The sequence below is a fragment of the Drepanopeziza brunnea genome (assembly GCF_022702325.1).
Source record: "Drepanopeziza brunnea f. sp. 'multigermtubi' strain 214-2 chromosome Unknown ctg15, whole genome shotgun sequence".
Lineage (NCBI taxonomy): Eukaryota > Fungi > Ascomycota > Leotiomycetes > Helotiales > Drepanopezizaceae > Drepanopeziza > Drepanopeziza brunnea.
Window position 1 is genome coordinate 163135 of NW_027094078.1, and position 26301 is coordinate 189435.

The 26301-nt window shown below is 50.7% G+C and overlaps 7 protein-coding genes across 7 annotated transcripts; 3 read left to right on the top strand and 4 right to left on the bottom strand.

The window, feature by feature from the left end:
- Window positions 1-180: 180 nt before the first annotated feature.
- Window positions 181-2369, bottom strand: L3040_008142 (uncharacterized protein; the record flags this gene model as incomplete). The annotated part of the gene is made up of 5 exons (XM_066157370.1): window positions 181-898; window positions 969-1764; window positions 1808-1864; window positions 1914-2215; window positions 2269-2369. 5 exons carry the CDS (start codon window positions 2367-2369, stop codon window positions 181-183), a joined length of 1974 nt encoding a protein of 657 aa, XP_066010462.1.
- A 1612-nt stretch (window positions 2370-3981) lies between these two features.
- Window positions 3982-5680, bottom strand: L3040_008143 (uncharacterized protein; the record flags this gene model as incomplete). Its single annotated transcript, XM_066157371.1, has 4 exons — window positions 3982-4647; window positions 4783-4882; window positions 4933-5513; window positions 5573-5680. The coding sequence occupies 4 exons, from the start codon at window positions 5678-5680 to the stop codon at window positions 3982-3984; spliced, it is 1455 nt and encodes a 484-aa protein (XP_066010463.1).
- Window positions 5681-9371: 3691 nt separating this feature from the next.
- On the top strand, window positions 9372-10124 carry L3040_008144 (uncharacterized protein; the record flags this gene model as incomplete). The annotated part of the gene is made up of 1 exon (XM_007290993.1): window positions 9372-10124. One exon carries the CDS (start codon window positions 9372-9374, stop codon window positions 10122-10124), a length of 753 nt encoding a protein of 250 aa, XP_007291055.1.
- A 719-nt stretch (window positions 10125-10843) lies between these two features.
- L3040_008145 (uncharacterized protein) lies at window positions 10844-12387 on the bottom strand (the record flags this gene model as incomplete). Its single annotated transcript, XM_007290994.2, has 4 exons — window positions 10844-11508; window positions 11567-11688; window positions 11840-12160; window positions 12263-12387. 4 exons carry the CDS (start codon window positions 12385-12387, stop codon window positions 10844-10846), a joined length of 1233 nt encoding a protein of 410 aa, XP_007291056.2.
- Window positions 12388-14382: 1995 nt separating this feature from the next.
- L3040_008146 (uncharacterized protein) lies at window positions 14383-15296 on the top strand (the record flags this gene model as incomplete). The annotated part of the gene is made up of 4 exons (XM_007290995.2): window positions 14383-14414; window positions 14509-14564; window positions 14772-14945; window positions 14998-15296. The coding sequence occupies 4 exons, from the start codon at window positions 14383-14385 to the stop codon at window positions 15294-15296; spliced, it is 561 nt and encodes a 186-aa protein (XP_007291057.2).
- A 5205-nt stretch (window positions 15297-20501) lies between these two features.
- Window positions 20502-23401, top strand: L3040_008147 (uncharacterized protein; the record flags this gene model as incomplete). The annotated part of the gene is made up of 3 exons (XM_007290996.2): window positions 20502-20561; window positions 20616-22045; window positions 22093-23401. The coding sequence occupies 3 exons, from the start codon at window positions 20502-20504 to the stop codon at window positions 23399-23401; spliced, it is 2799 nt and encodes a 932-aa protein (XP_007291058.2).
- Window positions 23402-24673: 1272 nt separating this feature from the next.
- Window positions 24674-26199, bottom strand: L3040_008148 (uncharacterized protein; the record flags this gene model as incomplete). Its single annotated transcript, XM_007290997.1, has 3 exons — window positions 24674-25519; window positions 25586-26017; window positions 26086-26199. The coding sequence occupies 3 exons, from the start codon at window positions 26197-26199 to the stop codon at window positions 24674-24676; spliced, it is 1392 nt and encodes a 463-aa protein (XP_007291059.1).
- Window positions 26200-26301: the final 102 nt, after the last annotated feature.

Genomic DNA, 26301 nt, shown 5'->3' on the forward strand with positions numbered 1-26301 from the left:
AGACAGTGCTCGGCATCCACTTTAACAGTCTAAAAGCGTCAGTCAACATGTTGAAATTTGGCGTTTCAATCTAGACTAGTTCACCGACGCAATTCCATATACGAATAAATTAAACTAGTGCACATTAATACTAACCTAGTACACACCAACATCACCACCGGCAGCAACTTACAACCAGTACTACCACCACACATCCAAGCCCACGAAATCCGCCCCCCAATCCACCAAACCCTCTCCCCCCCCCGCATTTCCCACAACTACCACATTCTCGCCCTCCCGCCAGCCCTCAAGCAGCACCTCAAAGACACCCGTATCCTCCCATCCCTTCCCCTCGGAAAAGAGCTCGCTGCTGGTCCCGCTGAGCGGGACCTCGATGCGCGCCACGACGCCGTTCACGCCGATGGTCAGGTTCCGCGTGTTGGTGCCGAAGCCCCAGGCGGTGGCGAGGGCGACATCGTTGTTGGTGAAGGAGACGGTGACGCGTTTTGGGCCGGCGCCAGCGGGGGCGTCGGGGGGCGAGGACAGGGAGAGGGAGGCGGAGCCGGTGGATGAGAGGAAGCTGATCTTGGAGCCGACGGGCGCGCAGAGGTTTGGGTGGCAGCTGGTGAGGCGGGCGGTGCCGGAGGGCGTGAAGGATGTTGCGGGATAGAATGATGGGTCGGGGGCTTTGATGGAGAGGAGGGTTGGTGGGAGGGGAGATGTGATGATTAGGGTGTTGGAGGTGGAGGCGTTTAGGGTGAGAGGGAAGGTTAGGGATTTTGTGTTGGCGGGAAGTGGGTGCGGGATGCTGTTGATGGTTACGGTTGTGGGCGTTTGGGAGGAGGAGGAGAAGGCGAGGGTGCCGGTGTAGGAAGCGCTTGTTGTGGAGCCGTAGATGTTGGTAAATGTCGTGGTATCGCTAAGAAGAAGAGTGGTTAGTAGATGTCTAGAGGTCTCGAGACTTCCACTCAGCACATTCAGTCGCTTACCCAGAAATAGCAGCGTTCTTGGCATCGTAGGTCCCAGCCACAGTCGTATTTCCAAGCTCGAGCAGGATCGTGCCGTGGGCACCAACAGGTGCTGTGTATGATGTGAGGACATCACTTGCTGCGGCATTGTTCCAGATGTCCTTTAGCCACCCAGCACGTTGGACTCCAGCGTCAGGCAGATCGAGCGTCAATTCCCTCGCTTCGTTCTTCAGATTGATAACAGCCACCACAGTCCTCTCTCCGCTCAACTCTCCAGCCCACACCTCATAGCCCTCTTCGGTCCACCGACGTCTGAAACTAGCTGCAACGCCCAGGGGATCTTGATTGTATCCAATGACGTCCTTATTTTTCAGTATCGCTAAGCTCTCTGCATTTATACTCGTAGACGTATCCTTCAATGCAGCTCCAATTACCAATGGGCTCTTGATGATTGCCCACAACGAAAAATGGGTTTGTTCTTCGGGGATAGTGAAGACGTTGTTTCCAACTTCCAACATGTCCAGATCTAGCCATCTGCCCGGGCCAGCGAATGAAGTCTGTGGCACAGCTTGATTCAAAATTCGAGGGATAGTTCGGTAGGCGGGAATGATATCGTTAGCGATTCTCCAACTGTTACCCAAGTCTGGTGCCCAAGCGGACGGGAAGTCAACACCCCAATTGCAGATTTGAAAGACGATGGGACGATTCGTCGCGGCCAATGCGCGGGTCATGTTTGCGTATCGACCAGAGGCTGACGCTACAGGGTTGTAGTCGGTATTGGGATAGCCAGAAGCCTCTTCGGAGAAACAGTTGTCATCTACATGATCAGCTTAGAATGTCAGCTCGGGCAGATCGCATACATTTCAGCAAATCTGCTCCCCACGATGCAAAAGTCTGCGCATCTGTTTCCTCGTGGACTATGAATGATTAGCAAGTGCCTCCTTATCCCCGAGTCTTATTCCATACACAAACTCCCAACTTGCTCCGGTTCGCCAGTCATACACATCCGTATCCCAGCATCAGAGTACACCCCGAATTTCAGCCCAAGTCCGTGTATGTACTCTCCCAGCGCTGGAAAGCCATTGGGAAAGCGATCCGGGTTCCATGGAAGCGTGCCCTCTGCAGTACGAGCGGGTAAAGTCCATCCGCAGTCCACCGTTACGAACTCGTACCCAAGAGATTGCAGACCAAGGTCAACCAGGGCTTGAGCGTTGGAGCGGATGATGCTCTCGTTTGGAGAGCAGGAGTAGTGGTTGTAGGAGTTCCATCTGTGGATTGTGAGACCAGTGCAGAGAGAAGATATAGAGGAAAGGGAACAGACCCCATCGGCGGTGTAATTGCGAGTCCATTTTCAAGACGCGGCAGCACATTGGCAGAGACGGGAAGCAACAAAAGACACGATAGGGAAAGAAAAAGATCCATATTGAGAGCAAGAGAAAGGTTGAGAAGCAGCAATCAACCCAACACTCAATTTACGGCCCCAAGAAGATATAACTCAGCATCTGCCTAACGTGGCTCTTGTTGGTATATTCATATCGACCTAAGTTAGTTAGTAGTAGTTGGGGGTGATGTGGCCAACTCCATCCGTGAACCATAGTTCACGCGTCACTTAGCGTGCTTCGCTTAGTATGTTACCCGGTTCAGGGAATCCCCAACTTCACTATAAAAGCTACTATTTAGCGAGTACACGTGGCTCCTTCAATAGTATAGAAGGAGTCAGCTCTCCTGAACTTTAGAGGGCATACAGAAATATACAGAATTCAGATACCTTATCAACCGAGAGTTTTGCAATTGCAAGAGGACTTTTTACGACGTTACGAATATTTACGACTAGATCGCGACCGGCGATCCAACAGCTCTCCTTCGGGCTCATTGACACGAAGATTCCTGCGCACAGCAAGATGGTTACCATCTTCAATACCGAGTTTTGCAGTACGATGAGGGGTCTTGAAGCTATTCCTGCAAGATCGATCCCCCGCTTGCCCCAGTATTTGTTCGCGCTCCAATCAGGGGCGAGCGCTTGTATGCGATTACCGGCAGCTGATTGATGGATCTTGAAGCATTGCACGAATACATACGAAGGTATATATTCTTGATGATCGGTACTCATTTGGGGCCTGGGAAGTTCCTTGTATGCGGAGGAAGAATAGGTAACATATATCAAGTAAGTTGACGTAAATGGCAAGCAGCTTACGTAACATCAAAGCGAGCTTAGGAGTGCACCTACCAAGGTATATACGCGCAATTGAGAGTTCACAGAATTTGAAGAAGCGTGTTTGTTTAAATGATTTGAAGTTCGAAACAATAGTATATATCTAGTCTTTAATTCTTAGTACCGGTACTTCAATCACGTTGTCTGCCATTTTGGGACTCTGCCTCTCGTTACTACGCGCACTTTTGAACTAATAAATCAATTCCATTCGCTAAAAAAAGTTTATTTGAATTTTTTCATAAGGCCACATTCCTCCTTATAAAGGAAGGAGCTCTCCGGAAATACAAAGCTTGGCAAGCTCGCTTTGATTATACTCCGAAACTCAAAACATCCTTCCATCGCAGAGCTTGTCAGGGAATTTACCTGAAAATATGTTAGACATGACAAACGTAAAGTCAGAAAAGGAAATCGACCCTCTCAATCTGATGAAGGTTTCTAGAATTGCCTGCGGGCTATGAGAGGTCGAGTAAGCCCTTGATGAAGCGAGAGGACTATCTTGAGTGTCACGTGATTTAAACCTCCTAGATCAAGCAGGTATCTCCTCGTTAAGCTGAGTCAATCTTCTTTCGACTCAGCAGATCCCGAATCCTGCAACACAAAAGCGTCTATTCTATCAACTGGTCCTGACAATCATCGTCTACCGGTAGTTGCCCACAAGCTTTCGTATGTCATCCTCCTCCCCCTCAATGCAACATGGTCAATCTTTCGATAAACGGTGCAACTTGTCTCTTGTTCTCGTCGTTCCAAACTTTATTACTATCGTATACATTATTGATTTTTTCTCTACAGATCGTTTCCTCGTTGCACCATGCCCCAAGCTCACTACCACAAGAACTTGTTGCCCTTTCGCTGGAAGCCCCGGTCCCGCTTCTTAACAGGAGCGCTTCTCTTGGTCTTGGCGGGAAACGAGTCCCAGCTGCGACCATAAGTGGCAACAGCGTGCGCAATTCCCTTGGTGAGTCCAATCCAGACACCAACATTGGTGTTCTCAACAGTGTCTTGGGCAGTGTGGTAGTTCGGGTCGTAGATGGCGCCGATAACGCCGCCGTACTTGTCATAGTCCTCCTGAGTCTTGACACCATCAGCACCAGAGGTCAGACCTCCAGCCGCAATGCCAACGTCCAGGAAGGGGCCGTAGTCCGAGCGGCCGTCGAAGGCAGAGGGGTTGGTTGGGATGGCGACCTCGTTCTTGAAGTAGTCCTCCCACAGCTTCTCGGCCTCGGCTGAGCCTGGGGCACCGCTGATGTTGAAGGCACTTCCGTCCCCATCGTAGATCTCGTACACGAAGTTGGGGGACGCGATCATGTCGAAGTTGAGGTAGATGCGGATCTTGTCCCTCTCTTCTTGGGGGAGCTCGGCAACGTAGTGCTCAGCGCCGAGAAGTCCATCTTCCTCTCCGGACCACCATCCGAAGCGGACGCCATTGTTGGTCGAAAATTTAGCCAGCCGGAGAGCGACCTCGAGGATACCGATGGTTCCAGATCCATTCTTTCTGAGAATCAGTACGTTGTATGGGACCGTTGAGGGGAGTGTGATTATCTACAAGGTGTTCGGCTCTTAAGGTATTCTTGGAAACCGCGGATCTCGAAGCTTTGACGGGCACAGGTGAGAGTTTGTACTTACGTCGTTGATGCCTGGGCCGGCTTGCACAGAGTCGGTGTGAGCACCAACCATGAGCACATTCTCGGGATCACCACCCTTGGTCTGGGCGATCACATTGTATCTGGAAGACGAATTAGCACGGGCCACTCCACGATGCTCGAAAGTACTTGCGTGACGGTGTTGATGACCTGAACTTCCAAGGACGCAATGGGAAGGGAAGCAGCCAAGGCCAAACCATCCTCCTGAGTCGCTCCCAGCGTTGGCGCGTAGTCACCAGCCTCACCGAGAGTGCCCTGGAGCAAAGTGTCGGGGATATTGTTGTAGATGATAGCTCCGACAGCACCTGCAGCCTTAGCGAGACTGGATTTGGCTCCAAATGTGCAGTTTCCACGACTGATCAGGGCAATGGCGCCAGATACGGCAGCGGGATAGTCGGCAGCGTCGCAACCAAGGTTCGCAACGGCCACAACCTGTGCCGTTATATTGCCCGCAGGCGAGAAGCTCATGGGAGCAGCCGGGAGGGGTGCGCCAGCTACACTCAGCGCACCGCTTGTAGAGGGAACAATGAACTCCTGGGTATAGGTGTCATAGTAGCCGGTGGCGTTGAGGGACTCTTGGATATAATCGATCGTCGATTGATGCCCTGGGGTGCCAGAGTACCTGTTGCGGCCCTCCCAGGCGTAGGCAAAGTCTTGCAAGAGCTGACCCTTCTTCAGGAGCTCGGATCGGAGTAGAACTCTACGCAGTTTGTTCTGGCACGTTGACATTGATTAGTAGAGTCGCGGAATCAAGTGGAGAGGCAGTAACGGACCGACTCAACCAAAGGCAACGCCCTCGATGCAAGCGAGGATTCCGTGGGGAGAGCTTCGGTTAGCGAAGCGATTGTCGCAACAATGCTGGCGTACGAGGAGAGCTTCATGACGGAGGATCGATCTTTCTGAACGACAGGAATGCAAAAGAGACGCCTACGCTGTCGGCATTTTGATATCAGCGTCTTTATACTACCTCGTCGGCGCGCGCGCGGTACTCTAGCAGGCTCAATCTATCATGATGACCACGCTCTTGGCAGCATCTCGCCCATCAATCAGTACCTTCCGTCTTGGTCTAGAGCAGCTCGCAAGAGCTCCAGCTCTCCGTCTTCATGGCACACATCATCTATGCTTCGCCGAAGCGAGTCTCAACCTCTTATCTACTTGTCTCTTCTGGACCTTGTCGCCGCTCTGCTTGCAGGTTATGCATCCCCGATGCCCCGAGGAATGTGGGACCTGCGACCTGCGATCTGCGTCTTGCATCGCCCAAATACATGTCCAGCTCAATCCACCCGTACGGCTCACACCGATTCTACTTTCCTCGTTCAACACTACGCAGACGGGGTGAGCAGGATAAATGTAGATGGAGCAGGCATGCAACAGCTCGTTTGGACACTTGTGGAATGCGAAAACCAATCGATCTCTCTCTCTCTCTCTCTCCAAAAGACAATCGAGGACCTATGTCCATCCATCCCTCTCCCTCCCCATAACGTACGTAGTCTCAGTCGTATAGTTGGTTATTTACTCCCAATCCACACGGTCCACCAAGCACTTCAAGCCTTCTCGTCCAGTAGCCAAAATAACGCCACGGCTCGGCCGAGGAAGGTGCCAAGGTGATAACAGCATCTTCTCGCGCATAAAATCATTTATCGCACGAACCCCGGACCGTCGAAGCATACACCGAAGAAGTCCTGGACGCTGGAACTTGCGAAAGAATCAAGGCAGATTATGGATGAGTGGAGCGCCAAGAGAGGAACATGTAGGTACCTGCCCATCGCGGACCGAAAAGGTCAGATCAGGCGCATCGTCCGAAGGGATGTCGATAAGGAGAGCCGAGTTCGATGTGTTCTGACAGAAATCCGGATCACTATATGCGAATTTTGGATTCGGACTTGGATTTGGATTTGGATTCCTTTGAGTCGTACGGACTTGTTTTCTATTGTGATGTTTTATGAGGATTCTTTCGATCCTGTTTTGGCTTGTGGCTAACGTTGACGTTAACGTGGCAATGCAGCCGCTACGCAAGCCTATTTATGTATCTTCCTGGTGGTCTATGTTTGTGTGCAAATCGCATGCACACACCCCATCGCTGGAGTAGACTTTCGCGATACCTGTTTTTTGCGAATTCGATGGGCGTAATTCGGGGGATTGTCATGTACAGCGAGTGAGTCAGCGATATGGGGAATGAGAAACTCTGCTTGAAGGGTAGGTTTTTTCTTTTTCTTTTTCTCCAGTATGTCAATTCGGAAGAAATCTGCTCTCTCGTCGTCATTTCATACCATCAACCGTCAAATCGGATTGCATTCAGCCATCTGTTTCATTTTTCGAGTCATGCTGGACCGGCGGGTGGGTGGTCCAGGCGATTATGACAAGTCGATCGAATGAATCCCAGTACAGCTATCGCATTTATCGCGATTCTCTTCTCGTGGGCATGGCACTCCTTTTGATTTGGCCGCTTTTGAATCAGTGCCCCATTGTTGATAGCCGGTCCTCGTGCAAACAAGGAAGAGAGATGTCCAGGACCGGCTCGCATACTCGAGTGCTAGCGTATCATTGGCGCGAAAGGCTTATATGCATTAGGCTTATTTATCGCCAAGCAGCCTTGTAGCTCGGATCTTTCCACTACAACAACAAAGCTTTGCGTTCTTCGGTCTCTCGCACTTTTCCACCGTCTTTTATTTCTTGTATTCAGTTGCTGGCACACGATTACATGGACGGAAGGGTGTCGACCAAATAATCAGGGAAAAGGACTAGAATTCTTTGCTACGGACGGCCTGCATGCGACATAAAGAGAAAGGAGCATCGCTTTCTTTTTTAATTCCTTTTTTCTTGTCGTGATAGTGCGAGAGCTTTTCACTCAATGCTCTAATAATCATACATTTCTTCTCAACTACCAAGGCTCATTATAGCAACTAGATGTTCAGCTATTTTTCCGCCACTTCTACTATGTATTCATGAGATAGTAGCTCTGCACTCGTAGTCCTATGGAACAATTCTTCCCGAACTCAATCCTTTGAGTGAACCCATTCTTTGTCAACGCACCATAACCCAGGACAGCCTCTTTCAAGGCCGCATCAATATACATCACGCAGTAGGTATCTGTTCCATCTCTTTGTTTGTTCTCCCATTTTTATCCAAGCGCTCAAGTAAACTCCACTATTACACAACAATGCACCAACCTCCCATCCTACCAATTGTCCAATCCTGGCCCGATAGCCCCTGGTTAAAAGAAGACCACGCACGCAATACCTTCCAGATGGGCACTTCCTCCCGCCCCGTCCGTTCGCAGCGAACGCTCCCGTGGCCTCTCCTTAACGCCTAAGAAATACCAAACCAACGACACATAGCTCAGCTCCGATGCAACACCTCAGAAGCCTCCATCGAGTCTAGCGGCACCGAGCTCAGGCACAAGAACCTCTCCTAGAGGCCACGCGGCCAGGACTACTACGCGCAGTGGGACTGCTAACGCGTGTTCGGGACAGCGGGGGACGGGCAAGCGGTCGCCGAGAAGGAAAACGGGCTGTCCTGGAAGAAGGGGATGCCGTATCAGAGGTTTCTGTATGTATAGCGTAATGAGCGTGGAGAGAGGGATAGCAGCAGCAGCAGCAGCAGCAGCCGGTCGAGGCTGAGGTTAACAGAGATAGATCTTCCTATCATGCATGGAGTGAAAATTAATAATAAAGGAAAACCCCTCTGAGGAAGTGACGGAGACGCACGCAAGAGATCTTAAATCTTAGGTGGTGCGTTCAGTGATAGTGTGAGCCTTCTCGCTCCTTTTGAGTGAGAGAGATAGATTCCAAAGATGGAAGATGGGTGTGGGGATTCCGGATCCGAGCGTCCAATATCCAGTGCGCTGCCTGTTGACCTGGGGGCTCTCGGTTAATATTACGTGCTTTGTTTACTTCGCGAGATTGGCTGGCACACCACGCTACGCTGCTTTACTGTATCTACTAATTCCTACAGATGCGAAATCTTTCTTGGGATTATTCCTCATTGATGTGGGTTCCTAGACTGCGCAAATAAATCATCGTGGGGAGGAACTGAATTTAGGAAATGTTTGTTCTATATTATTCTAGATTGGCATTGTCACTTTCCAACCTCCCGTCTTCCTCGATAAAGACCCCATGTAATATTTTTTTTTCTTCTGGAAAATCCAGTCGTCCTTGCATAGATTTGCTTCCTTTGTATCACTCTCATTATCGCTCACCATACAATTCTCTGCAACAACACCATCGCCGGATCCGGCCAAGTTTTCTTTCAAAAACTTCAATCCCTCATTACGCATTTTCCGCAACCGGAAAACTTCCCACCGGAGTCATCCCTCACCCCACGCACCACAAAGCCATCGAACAAACCATCGCTCAGCTCTTCTTTACTTCAAACTTCAACACCAAGAAGTCAGAGGAGGCTTTGTTGCCAAAACAGTATGTAAACCCCTGCGACCTCCGCTCCGCTCCTTTTCTCTCCCCCTCTCTCTCTCTGTCCCCCCCTCTCTCCTCCTCAATCAAGTTCAGAATATCGAGATCCTATACATACATATATATCATCCATACATTGATACCTCAAGAACAGACCAAAACCATGGCGCCGCACAAACGCAAGTCCTCGGCAGCAGCGCAACCAGCAGCACACGCCAAGAAGCTCCTTCGGGGACATGTCGAGTCGCGAGGCTTCTCGGGTGGGGACGATCGGGTGCCTAGTGTCGTTACTCCATCTGGAGACGAGGAGGGGACGCACGAGCAAGGGAAGGGGGACGGAAAAGGAAAGAATAAAGGAAAAGGGAAGGAGGCCGAGAGAGTGCCTACGCCTCTGGCTGCGGATGCTCGGATTGGGTCGGCTCGGGCCTTGCATGCTAGGACTACGAGAGGCGCGCCAGACGCAGACTCAGCTACACCCGCGACCAACCGCTACCCGGCCGGAAATGACAGCGATGTGGACGATATGGAGGGAGGGAGAGATCTAGGAGGAGGAGCAGGCGCAGGAGCAGTGGGTGACGTCGAAGACTCCAACCCAGATGACGGGTCCGATTCCGAGAGCGACAACCAGGACGAAGGATACTATCCCCAATACGACATCCCCGGCAGAGGCACGCGCTTGTGCGGTGCTCCTACCAGGGCCGGTGGTACCTGCAAGAACCGGGTGAGGAGCAATGGCCGCGCGCCCTTTGGGTGTCACATTGCAACTCATAGGGACTATCGGCCTCAGGGGACGGAGCTGCCGGGTGCGGCGAGTGGGGACGGGACGGACTCGGAGAGCTCGCATTCTTCGGATGGTGGGGATGTTGGTACTGCGGGCCGCGCTGGTGGAGGTTCCGACGGAGGAGATGACAATTGAGGGAGATGTGGTGGTGGAGCTAATGCTGCTGGTGAGGGGTGCGGAGGGGGTGCTGTTGTTGATTACGGTTGACGTTTGTGATGAGCCGCCGGAGACAAGGAACTTAGGTTTTGATTAGATGGCGTTCAGAGATTCTCCTGTGGAAGGTTTCTACATTAGGTTTTGTTGTTTGTATTTGTTTATAGGTCGGCTCGGCTACTTGTTGTTTAATTCTCCAGTCTTCTATCAGACTTTTAATCGGCTGACAAGTGACTGAGTTGCATCCATCTCACTGATACCTGCGAGATCTTTGAGCTAAATGTAATAGCCACGCTGAATATTTGATGTCTGTTAACGACAGGAAAAGTTTGAGCTGATGTCTACTTGTGTTATAGAAGTGGTCAGTCAGTGCAGTTCATAGTTCTATACGTAGTTATATTACTTTCAGAAATACGGTATACTTCTACGCTAAATTAGTAGCTTCTATGGGCTATATAAACCGCAGGTTAGCTCCGTCCTTTGATAGGAGGTGCCCATGTTATCGAATTACTTGCGATAGCACCCGAGGGCAAAGTAACGCATGGCAGCTTGGATCAGATCCAAAAGTCCCTAGTACCACGAAGGTCACATGGTACATATCCATCATAGACTAATCAGCACTGCATCAGATACTGACAGCCTCCGATCGGACCCGATGAGTGAGCAGGTCAGGATAGTTCCCGAAACCGCAGGGTACTCTATCACAGGCGACTCCTGACCGGCAGCTGGTGCTGGTCGGAGACCAGCATATCGTCGACCAGAGCGGCCACCTCTTCCGCGCATCCAAAGGAGAGACTCCATCCCGAGCCACCGTGTCCGTACGAGTGAAAGATCCGGCTCTGTTCCGCGCCGTGTTGTCGGTTCTCTCGCTCGACTCGGATGTTCTTGTCCCGGCCCGGACGGAGACCTTGCGCCAGGGGGTATTCGGGATCAAGGCGCGCGTTCTTCAGGCACGGGAGGAAGGATTTGCACCGGGCTTCCATGCGCCGGATAGCGGGAGAGTCCAGCGTCAGATCCAGCTCCTCTTCACCAGGCTGGGCAATGCCGCCGACTACCAGGATGTTGTGGCTTCGAGGAACCAGGAACACGATCTCGTTGTCCAACGAGGCGTCGGCGGCGATCGACATGGCGGTGTCGATCTTGGGGAAGTCTTGACCGTCGTTGATGAATCTTAGTAGGGCGCCTCGGAGGGGATAACAGGTGGGGTCGGCGGCTAGTTCTCTGCTCGCGAGGCCCGATGCGTTGATGATGGCGTGGGCGTGAAATCGGGCAAGGAGCGACTTCTCTTGGTGTAGGAGATCTCCGGCGATACATTCGGTTACCAAGCGAGCTCCCTTCCTTTGCACCAGCTGCATGAGCCAGGCCACTGCCCCATGATAATCAGTAACACAAATCGGGAGAAAACGTCGACGAGATATACTGACTACTCTGATCTGTGTCGATGGCAGGGACTGTGAGCTCGTAAGCATCGACTGCACCACATCTCGATTCCACACCAAGTTCTTCGGCAAGGCCAGGATTGCGTCGGACGCCTTGAACACCACTCCTGTGAAAGCAATCAGCACAGGGCTCAATGTCCCATGTCTAGTGGGTACTTTTATCCTAGCCTGTAAGAGCGTAACTTCCATCCCATGTCGTAGAGGAAAAGGCAAAAGCGCGAACCCTTGACGTAGCGAGATCACCAGAGGTCAACTTACTCATATATCTCACATAGCTTCCGCGACTGCTTCGGATTATCCTCTATGGGGCCTGGAAAGAAGAAGACAGACCTCTGCATCTTGACTCCAGCAGCGACAGAGAGAGCGGCGTCTGCAGCAACGGCCTCCCAGATACGGTAGGCTACCATGCACCACTTCTTGGACTTGAGCAACGACTGCTCGTCAGTGTGCTGGCCACATACTGCTGGTGGGTATTCCCACAGGGCGCCAGCGATTTGGGAGGTAAGTCGCTGCTCCGAGGTGTAGGTAGCCCATTGCTTGGAGACGATGGTGACGTGGTAGCCTCGATCGAGAAGCACCCTGTAAGACACATGGAATTCATCAACGAATTATCCATGATTTTGCGAAGGGACTGTGTTAGATTATGAAGTGATATAAAAAACTGGGCGCTTGGTCACTCACCATGCGGTGACCAAGCCGGTGACTCCTCCACCAACAACCAGTATATGTGGCGATGCTGGTGTCGGCAAGACCTGGGGTCGAGCATCAAAGCTAAAGTTATAACCCCAGCGAAGTTGGGTTCGCATGCTCAAGGACATGTAAAGATTTTCGTGGTTGACCGGAGGAAATATCCAATATGGCGTAGCAGTGGCCTGGTGTGTCGGAGGAGAATAAAAAGGCACGTCGAACGGGGGTTTATTATATATTCATCAATCCAACGACGCTAGTGGTTTCGCTGCTATTACCTATTGCCTTGCTACTACTGTTCGAGCAGATTAGCCTATTGTGAACGTGGAAATGAATGAATGGTATACATGGATCAAGCACCTAACCCGCGGATTTAAAAATAATCTCTAGAGCCAGAGAACGTGGAAAGTTCTACTGAATGTCGGCATTTGAGTAAGTTCATCAAGGATTCAAGGCACATGATCCATCCTGGTTGAAAAGGGCAGGACCAGCCTCTAAGCACGATTTGTAAAGGGCTGACTGATTAAGGCTTATTGTTCAGGTATTGCAACTCGACCAAGCTTCCTCGCGGCTATCTTGGCTAACAGATCCGTTGAGGCTAGGGTGCTTCCAATCGACTCGCTACATTACAAAAACACGAAGCCAACATGTTCCGGCCGATCAACGCAGCTGGCTTCTCACCGCGAGCCGCAAATTTAACCCGCAAGCAAACGCACTGAGGCTACCGGTAGTTGACAGAAGACTTTTAACTCGTAGGATTCCAATAGTGAAAGGGGTACGTCATTGAGAATTCAGATACAGGAGGGTCGGTTAGATCAAATAGGGTTTCCGAGGCATCCTCTGATTCCTCTCGTGTATTTGAGACCTTGGCAAGCCGTGCACGGATTAACATAAGAGGCCGGATCGTGAGCTCTCTGATAGCTAAAATAAAGAGACCTCGATAAACTCGGAGATCATTTTGTGTATAGCGCAGCAGGCGCAAGATTGACAATAAAATATGTGACTGGCTAAACCGTCCATCCCGCTAAAGAGATTCCTTTCATCCTATGATCTGCACATCCATTCTACTACAAAACCTTGTCTCCATTCCGCAACGGCTAATAGACTATATCAATAGTATCTTGTTTAATAATATGAATTCGTCCAGCACTGAACGAGGTCGATATTTACCACGGCATTTAAGGATAGTTGAATTGTAGGATAGAGAATCAAATGTGTTTACTAGGCCTTCCGAATTTTCCGGCAGTTTCTCGTAATAGAACAATTAACGCGCGAGCTTATTGAGCACGTTTGAAAAAGAGTTTGCGCATATTTTCGTTGCGCAGGTTTCGTGCGAAAGGTCTGTTCCACAACTCTAATGGCCAAGTGTGCTACTAGTATATTACGTACTAAATCCCCCTGGTTTATAGCACGGCACATTTTCAGAGGCCAGATGAGCAGATATCTGGAACCAGGCTCTGCAATTCCGTTTGTTTGTACAATTTGGTAAGTGGCTCAGTTGGTACCACTCGCGGTACAGTTGCAAGCCCCGTCTTGATAATTGCTGATTGATGGACAGGTTGTTGATTGTTCGTTGGTATAGCGTTCGGCCAAGTAGCCTTGAATTGGCCCGGTTGAGCCTATTAATCCACCGATTAGGGCTTTTGATCAGAGCTTAGTTGAAGCTTTGCAAGATAAGTTTCGGGGGGGCGGCACCCTTTCCGAGTGTGTGATTTGCGATGGTATCTGTCCATATGAAAGGAACGATAGGTGTTCCTTTTATACAAAGGGCGTCCAAGCAGCGAATTTGTACCTGATGTTGCCGTTGTCGCTTATTTCCTATCGGTGGTCCAGTATTGGCTCCGTACATATCGGATCCGAACGCATCGAGAGGCACTGGATACTTTGATTTTGCGGATTCCACTTCCAAAAATCACAAGTGAGGTTTAGTGCAGGAGTGCGGATAGAAGAGCCAAACAGACACGCCCACGTTGGAACTCAGCTCTGGACATATCAGCTCTGGAAATGTCAGCTCTCGGCTCGCTTATTCGACACCCATCCCACCGACGAGCAGTCGCGACTTCTGACCGCTATATCCGGAACTGCAGAGAAAGTCTCTTCTTATCTACTTAGATATGAAACCCAACTTCCGAGGGCGCTGCGATCGGTAGTGGGAGCAAAACACATACATACATATATATCCGGTCCCAGTCTGTTTCTCTCGCTTTCTCAGCAGCCCCGGCTACGGCATGCGTACGTAGCGGGCGATTTGCAACATCCGCTACAGCTTATATCTTACGTGTGTATACGGATCCACGTAAGCACATCTATTTAACTACCTATTTATGTTCTGCTGCTTTTCCAATCTATAATCTGTATCCGATTTTCGCCGTCTCACATCTATCCATTTCCTATCTCCTATTCATTTCGATTTACTTGATCTTTGTTTCGAGCTGGTTTGCAATAATACCCTCTCCTTTAGTTTAGCGCAAGTGCCGCGAAGAACGATAATAACAACAACAAGAGAATGCCTTCTTGACCACCGCTCGAGATCCTCTACACGATCTACCCGACATGGACATACTTGACCTGACAGGACCCTTCGAAGCTCTCTCCTGGGCCACCCACCCCCCTTTCAGCAACCCCGACACCGACACCCTCACAGCGCCCGCCTTCACGCACCGGGGCCTCGGCGCAGGTGCTCACGCGCCAGAAGCTCTCGATCGCGCGGCACATCTCTATGGCGCAAGCGAGCGCTCAGCTCGTGGACTTTGAAATCTTGGTCGTGCCGGGCGGGAACCATGACGAGGTGCTGCCCACGCGGACCGAGCCCATCCCGCTGATCGCACGGTTCGCCGCGCTGCCGCCGAGGAGCGACGGCCACGTGCGCACTATTCTGAGCGTCTGCACGACGGCGCTGTTCCTCAGGGAGGCGGGCGTGCTGGATGGGCTGACGGCGACGATGCATCCGCACTTCGAAGCGGCCCTGGGATATGGCGGGCGGCAGGATCGCGGTGGTGAGGGAGCGCTTGGTCGTCAACCGGGTTGATGAGCGGAGGGGCTTGCGGGTTGTTACTAGTGGGGGGGTGAGCTGCGGATTAGATGCGGCGTTGTGGTTAATTGGTGAGGTGGCCGGCCGGGCGGGAGAGTAAGGAGAGGGTGGCCAATTGTGTGCAGTCTGCTTTCCGGGAGGGACTGGTTTTGTAAGTAGGTAAAAAGTAGGTAAGAAGTTAAGTAATGGGTAGAGTAGAGATGGCGAAGAACTCAGTCTCTGACAAACATTCTACGGAGTAAATGTGCAGCGGGATAATATGGGTTGTCCTAAGGCCGATTGTTTCTTCTGCTTCGAACACAATTGTAGTGGAGCACGTCTTCGCATACCTCAACACTCAAATTTAAATGCCGCTCTATGCTGCGATTTTTTTTCCAATGCGTCCCGCATAGCCTTTGCAGTTATTCATGGTTATACATTAACTTTTATTTCAGTTTCAAAGAAGCTGATTCCGCGCTCAAGTTCACAAGGTTTTCGGCGCTGTAACTGTTAATAATCATCAGCTAATGATCCAGTTGGTAAGACTAATAGTGTGCAGCGCAGCTTTACGTGCTTTATAATCGCCTGGGCCGCCATTCCCCTTTACGCCCCCCCTCATAGGGGCCTGTCCTATTGAAGCGTCCGGTTTTCCCCCCCCCCTTTTCTTTCGCCTTTTTTTTTTTTTTTTTTTTTTTTTTTTTCGAAACGTCCGCTTGCTTCAAGTTCTCTTAAGCATCTCGGCAATCGTAGTAACGCCGATTTAATCGCGTTTCCTAGTAATAAAGCTACATTATTAGATTTCGATCGTGATCACGCTTGATTAAAGCTTTTTGCAAATAGACCCTGCTTTAAAGTTTACATACCCCGATTACAGTACTTTGCCTTTACATATCGATCCAGAGTTGCTTGCGATAGAAGCAGAAGCTGGTGGGTACGCACGCAAGCTGAGCACGGGATGGTCGGAGGAGAGAGTTTTGTCATTGATTTACGTAGTAGAAGCCTACAGTATCGATCGAACCTTAAAGCTGATTTTGTATCGATTTCGAAAGTTGACAGTATTACGAATTTTTTAATTGTAAACCTGAACGTATTGATCGGTATTGATATGCCAGGAACCGAATCCTCGGTTATCATAAATAGCGCTGTTTCACGCCCATTTTGATAGACGAGGCTTCTGGCTCTACCGGTATTTTACGTGCTTGAAGTGCCTCAGGCCATTGGACACTTCCAAAAACCAGGCGAAGGGCGGCCCAGGCGATTGATTATTCCCTTCCATGTTTAAATGTCGAACCCAATCTACGTAGTAGCTACATACAACTTAATCGTAAAGCGATGGTTTCTAATCGACTCAAAGCCTTATCAACTCTATCGCACAAGCTAATTATCAATACTACTACAGTACTTGCTTGCTCCGCAAAGATGCTTTTCAAGGCTGAATCGTTAAAAGTTTACCGACAGAGTATCGGTTCGAGCCCTTGCAAAATTATATTTCGATATCTCCGTTTTCATGATCGGGGATAGTACAGTAGCAAGCTGACCTTGCAAATACGGAGGAAGCTTCAATTCAGCCTCTACGGAGCTACGCTCGGCCCAGCTTTTATACTTTAAAGGGTGGAGCAGCTTACTTCGAGGGCCAGCGCATGGGAGAAGGTTTGCGCTGGTACTTATCGAGCGGTTTTTAGTTTGAAGTGTTAACTTTCAAGACACGCGAAAGCGGACTCTATTAATATCGAGGCATGGGAAACTATCAGAGGGAATTGTTCACGTGTTTGGTTAAGTATTGAGTCGAGATTGGCTGGCATGCATACATTTACTATTTATACTGCCGTACACCACGAACATCAACGCCTATTTACTACGTCATCTGTCGAGTAAGTACAAAGTAAATAAAGCGATCGATGTCATTAATCTTCCTTCTTTCAATATCTTCCTCCTTTCTTATCCTAGAGCGTCTCATTCCTACATCAGTTATAAAGGAGTTACATATTCCTTACCAGTCGTTGGAGTTTTTTTTTTTTTTTTTTTTTTTCTAAAAAAAAGAAAAAGAAAAAAAAACTTTCATTTACGGACCACGTACTATCATAGTCAGTCCTAAGATTGATCATTTGTTCTAGCCTTCGCTGCTCATCCCAAGCTACGCCCGACGCCGCCTACTGAGTAGGTAACCTTGATAACGGATGGCGAGGTTTCTCCAAGGCAGGCTGGCAGGCTGGCAAGCACTGGAGTCCGTAGACTCTAGGGCAAGCAAAGCCCTTGAGGCAGCCGCTCAGCAGCTACCGTTTTCTCCGTATATATATGCGGAGGTGGAAACTGGTAGCCAAACTCTACAGTATCTAGCCGTCACGGACGCCTTGAAAGTTGACAGACGGCCGATAAGTGGTTTTCCCATACCTCGAGCCTGCTTTCGCATGCCTTAACCTTTACTTTAAAGTAAATGCCGCTCTACGGATGCCAGCGCAGACTTCTTCCGTGCGCTGCGCGCTGTCCCTTTACAGTAAGTACAACGTACGTAGTACGTAAGCTGCCCTGCCCTTTAAAGTATAAAAGCTGGGCCGAGCGTCCGTACCGTACTTGATAGAGAGCCGAGGATTCCGTAAACATTAGCCATTCATTCATAAGGTCAGTTAGCTAGTAAATGGCGAATTGCTATTGAAATAAAAGAAAACGAATCAGGTTTTCAGATTCGATCGACTGCGAGATCTGAACGTCAAGTAAAAGACGAGGTAAGATGATGCCGGAGAAAGTAATGAGAAGCGTCTGATTGACCCAGGAAGGAGGAGGGGAGAGCAATTGTTTATATGTACACGTGTGTGCGTGTGAGCCTAGGCTGCTTAATACCAATCTTAATACTGTACAAGCAGCTTGATTGTTCGCTTACAAAAGTAGCGCGCAAGCTGAATAATACCGGTACGTTGTAGATTGTTCGCTTATGATTCCGTATTGACAGCGCCGGGGGGCCCGAAAAGCATTTTGGACTCCAGCGCGGAGTTGGCTTTCTTTGGACTAAGATCCGAAGGTTACTTTGTATATTAGCATAAAGGTTATGCGGGCACTACGCATTAGAAAAAATTTCGCAGCGTAGCGCGGCATTTTGATTTTACTATCAGTGTTAAAGGTATGCGAAAACGTGCTCTATCAGGTTCGAGGCATGGGAAGACTATCGGCTTTGACAGACAGCCAGATAGACGGTTGAACTCTGCTTCGCTTGCTTTCGTCAGTGGCATGCAGCTATTCACTCAGGCTGCGTATCCATTCAGCTACTGGTATTCCACGATAACTTTTCATTTCGAACTCTGTAAAAATAGTATAGCAGCAAAAGAGCTATGCATGCAAGCATACATGCAACAGCGCAATCGATCACAAATCACAAAGCCCGGCACAGAAGTACCATGAGTTGCTACTAAATTAAATCGCGGATTGCTTTTATTATTTCTTTTTTTCTTCCCATCTTTTGCTGAGCGCTTCCGCTTACAGCGGCCTTTGAACAGACGGTCCGGTCCAACGCAGGGCCCGTCCGGCCCCTCTGCCCCTGATTCAGACGGCCCGCTTTCGTGGCGCGGACAGCAAGTCCCCCCCCCTTCTTCCCCGCCCCTTTTCACTTTTCCCCGCTGGCTCATGGTTCATGGTTTAAAAGTGAGCAGAGGCTTGGTAGGCTTAGCTCGCGCATAGGTTGATAGGAGAGTGGCAGGGCAGGGCGGCGGCGTCTCTCTCTGTTTGCTTTTCCTGATTTATTAGTTTTGTTTGGGGAAGAGGGAAACGCATAGATGCATAAGAAGAGCGACGAGGAAGGGAAATTGAAGTGGGAAGAGCTATGGAATAAGAAGATTGATGAGGAAATTGAAAAGGGAGGAGCTATGGCACGCGAAAGTAGTTGTAACTGTGGTTTGGAGAGCTGGTGGAACAAGTGCTGCTGACCGGTACAATGTCCGGATACGGAGTACAAGCAAAACAAAACAAGCCAAATCGAATAGATAAGCAAGACAAGCGCATCGAGGTGCCAATAGGGGCCTAGCGAAGTACTGTACAAGGACCCCTATTCGCGAGCGGCTTGTTTCTCTACGTACAGAGTACGGAGTCAACAGTTAACGGCCTTTTTTCTTCTGATCTCATCGCATCTCGCTTATGGAGGTTAAAACGTTGGCAGCGGCTAGCCAAGCGCCCATCGGTTCCGTTGGCTGTCCTAGCGCCCGTTCGCCCCTGGGTGTCGGGTGCCCCTTTGACTATCCGTACGCTCCGTGCAGATGGGAATGGTCAAGCCCCTTTTCCTTTTGTTTCTTACTACTATGGACGACGATATGCCGACTCGCTGCTGCAGGATAGCCCTGCTAATGCGCTTATACAATCATATACTATTACCATTAACTTTCCGTAGACGCTCTCGCTGATTAGGACCAAGGTGCGGCTCGTAGTTGTACTACATACGTAGTTGTACTACGTACATCTTCGTACGTTACAACTATAATCTTGGTACAAAGAATGCATATACTCAGAGCTGATAAGCCACAGCGCATTAGCCTGCCTGTTTGGCCAGTCAACAACATAAACTGCGTGGGCCAGATAGAAGCGGTGAGCCATACGCACCGGTAGCAATTCATCCACGGACTCTGGCCACCGCCGCTTCGAGTCTCGACCCTGAATCGTGTGTGCGGCGGGTCGGACATTTGATTGTACAACCTCGTGTCGCTCCCCTCCCCGCCCGGTTCCTGCATTATCTTGTTAGGTTATATTATGGGTCTGCTAGTCAATCGGTGCTGGCCAAGCGCGCGCGAGCCAGGGAATCCGACCTCGATTGGAGGGGAGGAAAAACAAGTCCGACTTGGGGGCTCGGACGGGGACCAGGAGCAGGGCAACCGCACAGCCTGGGCTACATACTCCATTGAACTCTATTCGTCTGATGTTGTTCTGTTCTGCTCCGTCACTGGTCGACATCGGACGAGGACAAAAGAGGGGGGGGGGCTGTGGGAAAAGACCGTAGCTACCGAGAGCGAACGGATCGATGTCTATATCAGAACCGACATCCCTTCAACCCCCCCTTCTCTTTCACCTCCCCAGGTTTTACCTTCTTAATACATAATTGGAATCTGTATCCTAAACAGAGTCTCAAAGCCATTCGCTTCTTTGGACTCGACTTTCATTAATAATACCCAATAACAACAACAACAATCCCCCAACCACAGTCGCTTTCCCACATCTTTCCCTTTTTGAACAACAGTCACTACCACCATGAAGAAGACCTATTGTGCCCTCGTGGCACTGTCGGCCACGGCCGAGCTTGCATCTGCTGTAAGTGGACCGGCCCTATTCACTGCTTGACGAGAAAAATGCTAAAACAAACAGAGCTTCTACGAAGCCAAGCCGTTCAAGGCCCCAGCCACCACGAACAACGTGTGCAGCGAGAAGCAGTCCTCGGGTTTTGACTGGTCCGACCTCGATCTCGGATCTTTCGACTCGTATGCCGACTTTGAGTTCAAGGGCTTCTCGGCCTCTGCATCATTCGGATTCGGATTCGGTAAAGGTTACAAGCGAGATGCGCTTACCGGACGATATGCCCAGGACAAGATGATCACGGGAAAGGCCTGTAACAAGAAGGAGGACACGCCGCAATTCGGTCTGAGCAAGTACTCTTCGATCAAGGACTTCTCCATCGACTCGATCAAGATGTCAACCGAGTTCGATTGTGAGCTCCAGTTCGAATACAAGATGCCGGACTTGAGTACCTGCAGGCACAAGGCTCCTTGCAAGAAGGATGGATGCACTATCAAGAACGAGCAGTGTGGTGGTGCCACCGATATCGCAATCCTCTTCCCTCCCCAAACTTCAGGACCTGGGGTTGGCAAGGAGGAGTGCGAGATTGGTATCGAGAAGGTCAACTACAACTGCGAGAACGGCGAGGAGAAGACCAAGGAGAAGACCAAGGAGAAGGAGAAGGAGAAGGAGAAGACCAAGGAGAAGGAGAAGGAGAAGGAGAAGGACGACGACGAGGATGAGGACGAGGAGAAGGAGAAGACCAAGGAGACCGGCTACCCTGTGCAGAGCACATCTGTCGCTGAGACCACTACTGTCGCGGAGACCACTACTGTCGCGGGCCTTCCTGTGGAGAGCTCCCCCGCCTACACTCCTAAGAGTCCCGCTGCCGACGTAGAGACCACTCCAGTCGAGGGCTATCCAGTAATGAGCACTTCTGTCTACGTCCCGGAGAACACTCCCGAAGCCAGCTACCCGGTTGTTGTGTACCCTGTGTACCCCATAGAGAGCTATCCCGCTATCTTCCCAGAGACCACCCCCGTCGAGGGTGTGGTCTCCAGCTCGATCAGCCTCCCAGAGACGACGCCAGTCCCGGGTTACCAAATGGAAATCCCCCCTCCCCAGGAATCCACTACATCCTCAAGTCCCGTGATCTTGGAAAGCACCACAGTTGACGGTGCCCCGAGCTCGGTCGTCTCCCAGCCAGCTATGTCATACCCAGTGGCAGATATCAGCTCCGTCTCCAGCTCAGTCGCCATCTCCATCGAGACGAGCGCTCCTGTCTCTGTCCCAGTCGTGCCAGTCGTCACCAAGCCAGAGTACGCATACCCAATGGCAAACACCAGCTCCAGCTCTGTCGAGACCACAGCTCCTGTCTCTCAACCAGCTGTCCCAGTCGTTACCAAGCCAGCCGCTTCATACCCGGTCGCGGTTACCAGCAGCAACGAAGGCCTTGTTCCCAGCTCTGCCCCATCTCCATCTCTGGTCTCTAGCCTGCCACCCATCGATATCATCACCGTAGTGTAAGAAAGCCATCATGTCCGTGAAGCGCTAAGCTAACTTTCTACAGCGTCTCGACTTCGACAACCATCTGTCCAGTCACGCTCACTCAGGCTACCAACGGAACCACCATTCAGAAAGTCGTGACGACCACTTCCTTCGTCCTGACAACTGTCACTTCCACTATCTGCACCAAGTGTCAAGCCCCGACTTCTCCTCCCGTCGCCCAGGCTCCGAGCCCAGTCGTCACTCCATCGGGTACCACGACTGCCCCGATGCCAGTCGAGACTGCTCCTTGCCCAGAGGTCCTCCCATCTTGCATGAACACTTGGTTGTTCGAGGAGGGCTGCGAGTCCAACGCCGATGCCGCATGCTACTGTCCATCAGAGAACTTCGTCACCAAGGTGTTCGACTGTCTCTCCGCTCACGCCGCTGATGACAACGAGATTGACCAGGCACAGAAGTACTTCCAAGGTATTTGTGCTCCTCACATCCCAACCAATCCGGCCATTATCAACGCAGCACCACCCGTCGACGTCAAGCCCCCAACGACGCCCTCCCCAGTCATCTCCACCCCCGTGACCACCATCGTCGTGTCCAAGACCGTCGTTGTGCCTTGCGTCGTGACCACCGGACCCAACTCCGGATCCACCATCCCATCCACCTCAACCACTATGGTGATCTCCACCGTGTTGACCGTTCCCGAAGTCGTCTTCGTCACCCTCCCCCCGATTGGAACACCGACTCCAGGCGGTAAGCCCGTGCCAGGTGTCCCCGTTCTTGCCGTTCCCACGACTCCTATCTACAACGCCGTGCCGCCACCGACCACTCCGCTCCCAGATAGGCCAGTTCCAGCCGTCCCAGTCGACGAAGCGGCTCCTCCTTCTCCCGCTGAGACCGGCGCCAACATCGGAGTCCCAACCACTCCAGAGTACAAGCCCGTTCCAATCCCAAATGCTCCAGCCGACGAGGGCGTCCCATCTGGTCCATCCGACGAGGGAATCCCCTCTGGTCCATCCGGCGAGGGCGTCCCATCTGGTCCATCCGACGAGGGAGTCCCATCCGCTCCAGAGTACAATCCCGTTCCAATCCCCAATGCCCCAGCCGACAACAAGGGCGTCCCCGCCCCAGGCCCTTCCCCTCCCGCCGCCGCTGTCCCCTCCGGCCCCTACCCTGCCGTCCCCATCAACTCCGTCCCAGGAGCCCCAGTCACCACCCTCGTCCCGAAACCCAACAACGGTACCATCCCCCAACCTACCGTGGGCACAGCCTACCCCCCTATGCCCACCACCCCCGGCTTTATCAACGCCGGTGCCCGCACCACTTTTACTTTCACCGCCGCTTTGGGCGCTTTCTTTGCTGCTGTGCTCGTCTTGTAGATTTCATTTGTATCTGGAAATCTTAGGGGAAGAGAGAGAGAGAAAGAGAAGTTATCTGAGCAGGCTAGCTAGCTAGGCTAGCTAGCACGCATACCATATTAATATATCAACCAACTGAAAAGAAACAAAAATCAAACAAACATCAAAACCAAATCATGTCAATCGACCTATCGATTCTTTGTTTCGCAGCAGCTCAAGCAGCAGCATCTTTCCTCCCAAGAGGAGGGATTGATGATATGTCTTTACGCATAGCCTTTTCTTTGTATATAGCTTCGATACCAAATATATTGTTCCCTTCTGCTCTGACTACTTTCTTCTCCTTTCTTTGACTTCCTTCGCCTCTACCGCATTCGTCCTATGAAGCCAACCAACCAACCAACCATCCATCCATCTATCCCATCCCGCCATCCAGCACAGCCAGCCATATCCAACCTCAACCTCAACAGCCCCCGGCCCTCCTTCCCGCCCTCGCCACACCCACACCACCTAAGAAAAAAAAAAAAAAAAAAAAAAAAAGCGAATTACCATCTCCACCCCAACATATCCCCACCCCCCTCCCCTCCCTCTTCCATTCCCATCTTTCTCTGAAAAAAAAAAACAACCTCGCTCCCTCCCTCCCTCCCTTGCTTCCAACGAACCCCCATTTTCAAACCTACCCTTTCGTATCTCACATTTGTTGATAACAGTCTTTTTTTTTCTAAAAAAAACTCTCTCTCTCTCTCAATATATATAAATTAAAAAAGATAATAACTCTCCCTCACGTCAGTCGTCGCCTTCTCTCTCCGCAAGAAGTAGAATTGAAATGAATCAAAGAAGAAAGATATATATTCATGTAGATATTCATGTAGATATTATTTGTTTACTCTTACTTGCTTGCTTACTTACGAGTTGGGTATTTGGTGATTGAAGAAATGGACTGGGGACGTGGCCTGGCTCGCTTGTTTGTTTGTTTACTTACTAGTTGGGTATCTGGTATATTTGGTAAACTAGTAACTGAACTGACGCGTGGCCTGGCTACCTACCTTAGGTAGCCATGTAATACAAAGAATTCGAAACCGAGAAAATACGCGATTTAGAAAAGAACAATCAGGCCTGCTCGTTTTACTTTTCACAGCAGGCAAGCTATTAAAATAAAATCAAGCTTCCTGACCCATATAATTCATCTCTGAACGCCATTCCATTTCCATCGATGTTGATAAAATTTCCCAACCCTCCCGCTCGTCTCTCATTACTTCGTTACATATCCAGCGGGTGCAGAATCCCCAGGACGCTTTAGACTAGCTTGCAGTAGTTCGCCGGGAAGCTGCCCTTTACACCACGCAACTCACCCTCCCACCAATCATCCGTGCTGTCAGTCTTCTTCAGCACTTTTATCTGGTCACCCTCCTTGAAGCTCAGGTCGCCTTCGCTTTGCCCTTGGAAAGTGTACTGCGCAACAGCGAAGATTGCCAAGCTCTGGGCTCCGATTCTCTTAGGGGGCGGCGGGGGAGGTTTCTTCTTTTGGACAGTTGCGCTCGAGGAGCGTTGGAAGTAGTCGCCGCTGGGTCCCGCTGGAGAATGCGCCGTGTGGGAGGAGACGGGGGTAAGATGTCTTGAATAGTCTGGCAACGAGTGCTCTGGTTTTGGTTCTGGCGATGGCTTTGGTTCCGGGGCTGGAGCAGGAGGAGCTACAGTTGGGATGGACTGCGAAGACGGGACTCGTACGGCGCGTTGTTCTTGATGGGGAGAAGCATGTCGAGCGTGTGACGAAGGCGGCTGACGGCTCGCGAAACCATTCCTGACATTCATGCCGGTAACTGATGAGCTCTTGCGAGTATCGTCGGCCGTTGACATTGGCTGGTGAATGGCTCTCCCACGAGCAATAATGGCGATCCTCTCGATCTCTTGCTGGATGGGCTTAAAATCACTGCCCCAGACCGCGATCACCTCCTCCACTGGAGGTGGCTGAGAGGCAAAACCGTTGTCCTCACAGAAATTGTGCAAGGCTGTGTAGAACTGGGCGAGAATTGCGTTCTGAATCAGGATCTGAACGGCCAACAAGTGAGGTAGGATCGAGAATGCCGCAGCAATAATAGGAGGGAGGGTCTCTCTCAAAGACTCGTCTAAGATTCTGAATTCCTATGATGCTGTTAGTGAAGGGTTCCTGGGCGCGGGTTTCTAACGCAGAAGTCCCGGTAGACTTACCTCTGCTGCCGTTGCCGACTCCTCCTCGGCCTTCACTAGAGCAGCATTCTCACGGTCCGTACGCTTGACCTTTCTTTGGTAGTTGTTGACTTTGTCACCAAATCGCTCCCAATCCAGCCTCTTATTGTCTCTCTTCTTGATCACCTTTCGTATAGGCTGTATGTACTCCTTCGCGTCCGAGGCAGGTCGAATGACACGAGAATCCATCAAGCTGACCTCGTTGAGAAGATCTGACTTCAATTCTGTGTATACATCCTTCAACTTTGAAGTTCGGTCAAGTTGCTGCCTCGGAGTCAACACTGCTGGTCGTCCCCCCCCATCATCGGTGCCAACAATGGGACTGTAAAGCTCCTCGAACAGTATACTTGTTGATACATTGATGCCGAGGATCGAAACCCAGGCGTCCCTCCAACTCTTCGAGGCTTCGATGATCTGTTAGTTGTACACGTTAGCAAGGGTTTTAAAGTCTCCGCCAGCGCCGGAATTTGGACCAGCCCGACCTGCGTGAGCATCTTATCCGCATCTTCAAAGTCATTGAGCAGCACAGAGACGGAAGACTTCTCTCCCGCTCCCTTGCCCATGAGCTTGCCGAATTGGCGGTGCATGGAATTCATGATGGGCGATTGATTCGTCTACTGGGAATATGGGACGGTTGAACGGACGATTATTTGGTCTCGAAGGTGCGTAGGGCAATGCAAAGAAAATACTGGTGGGGG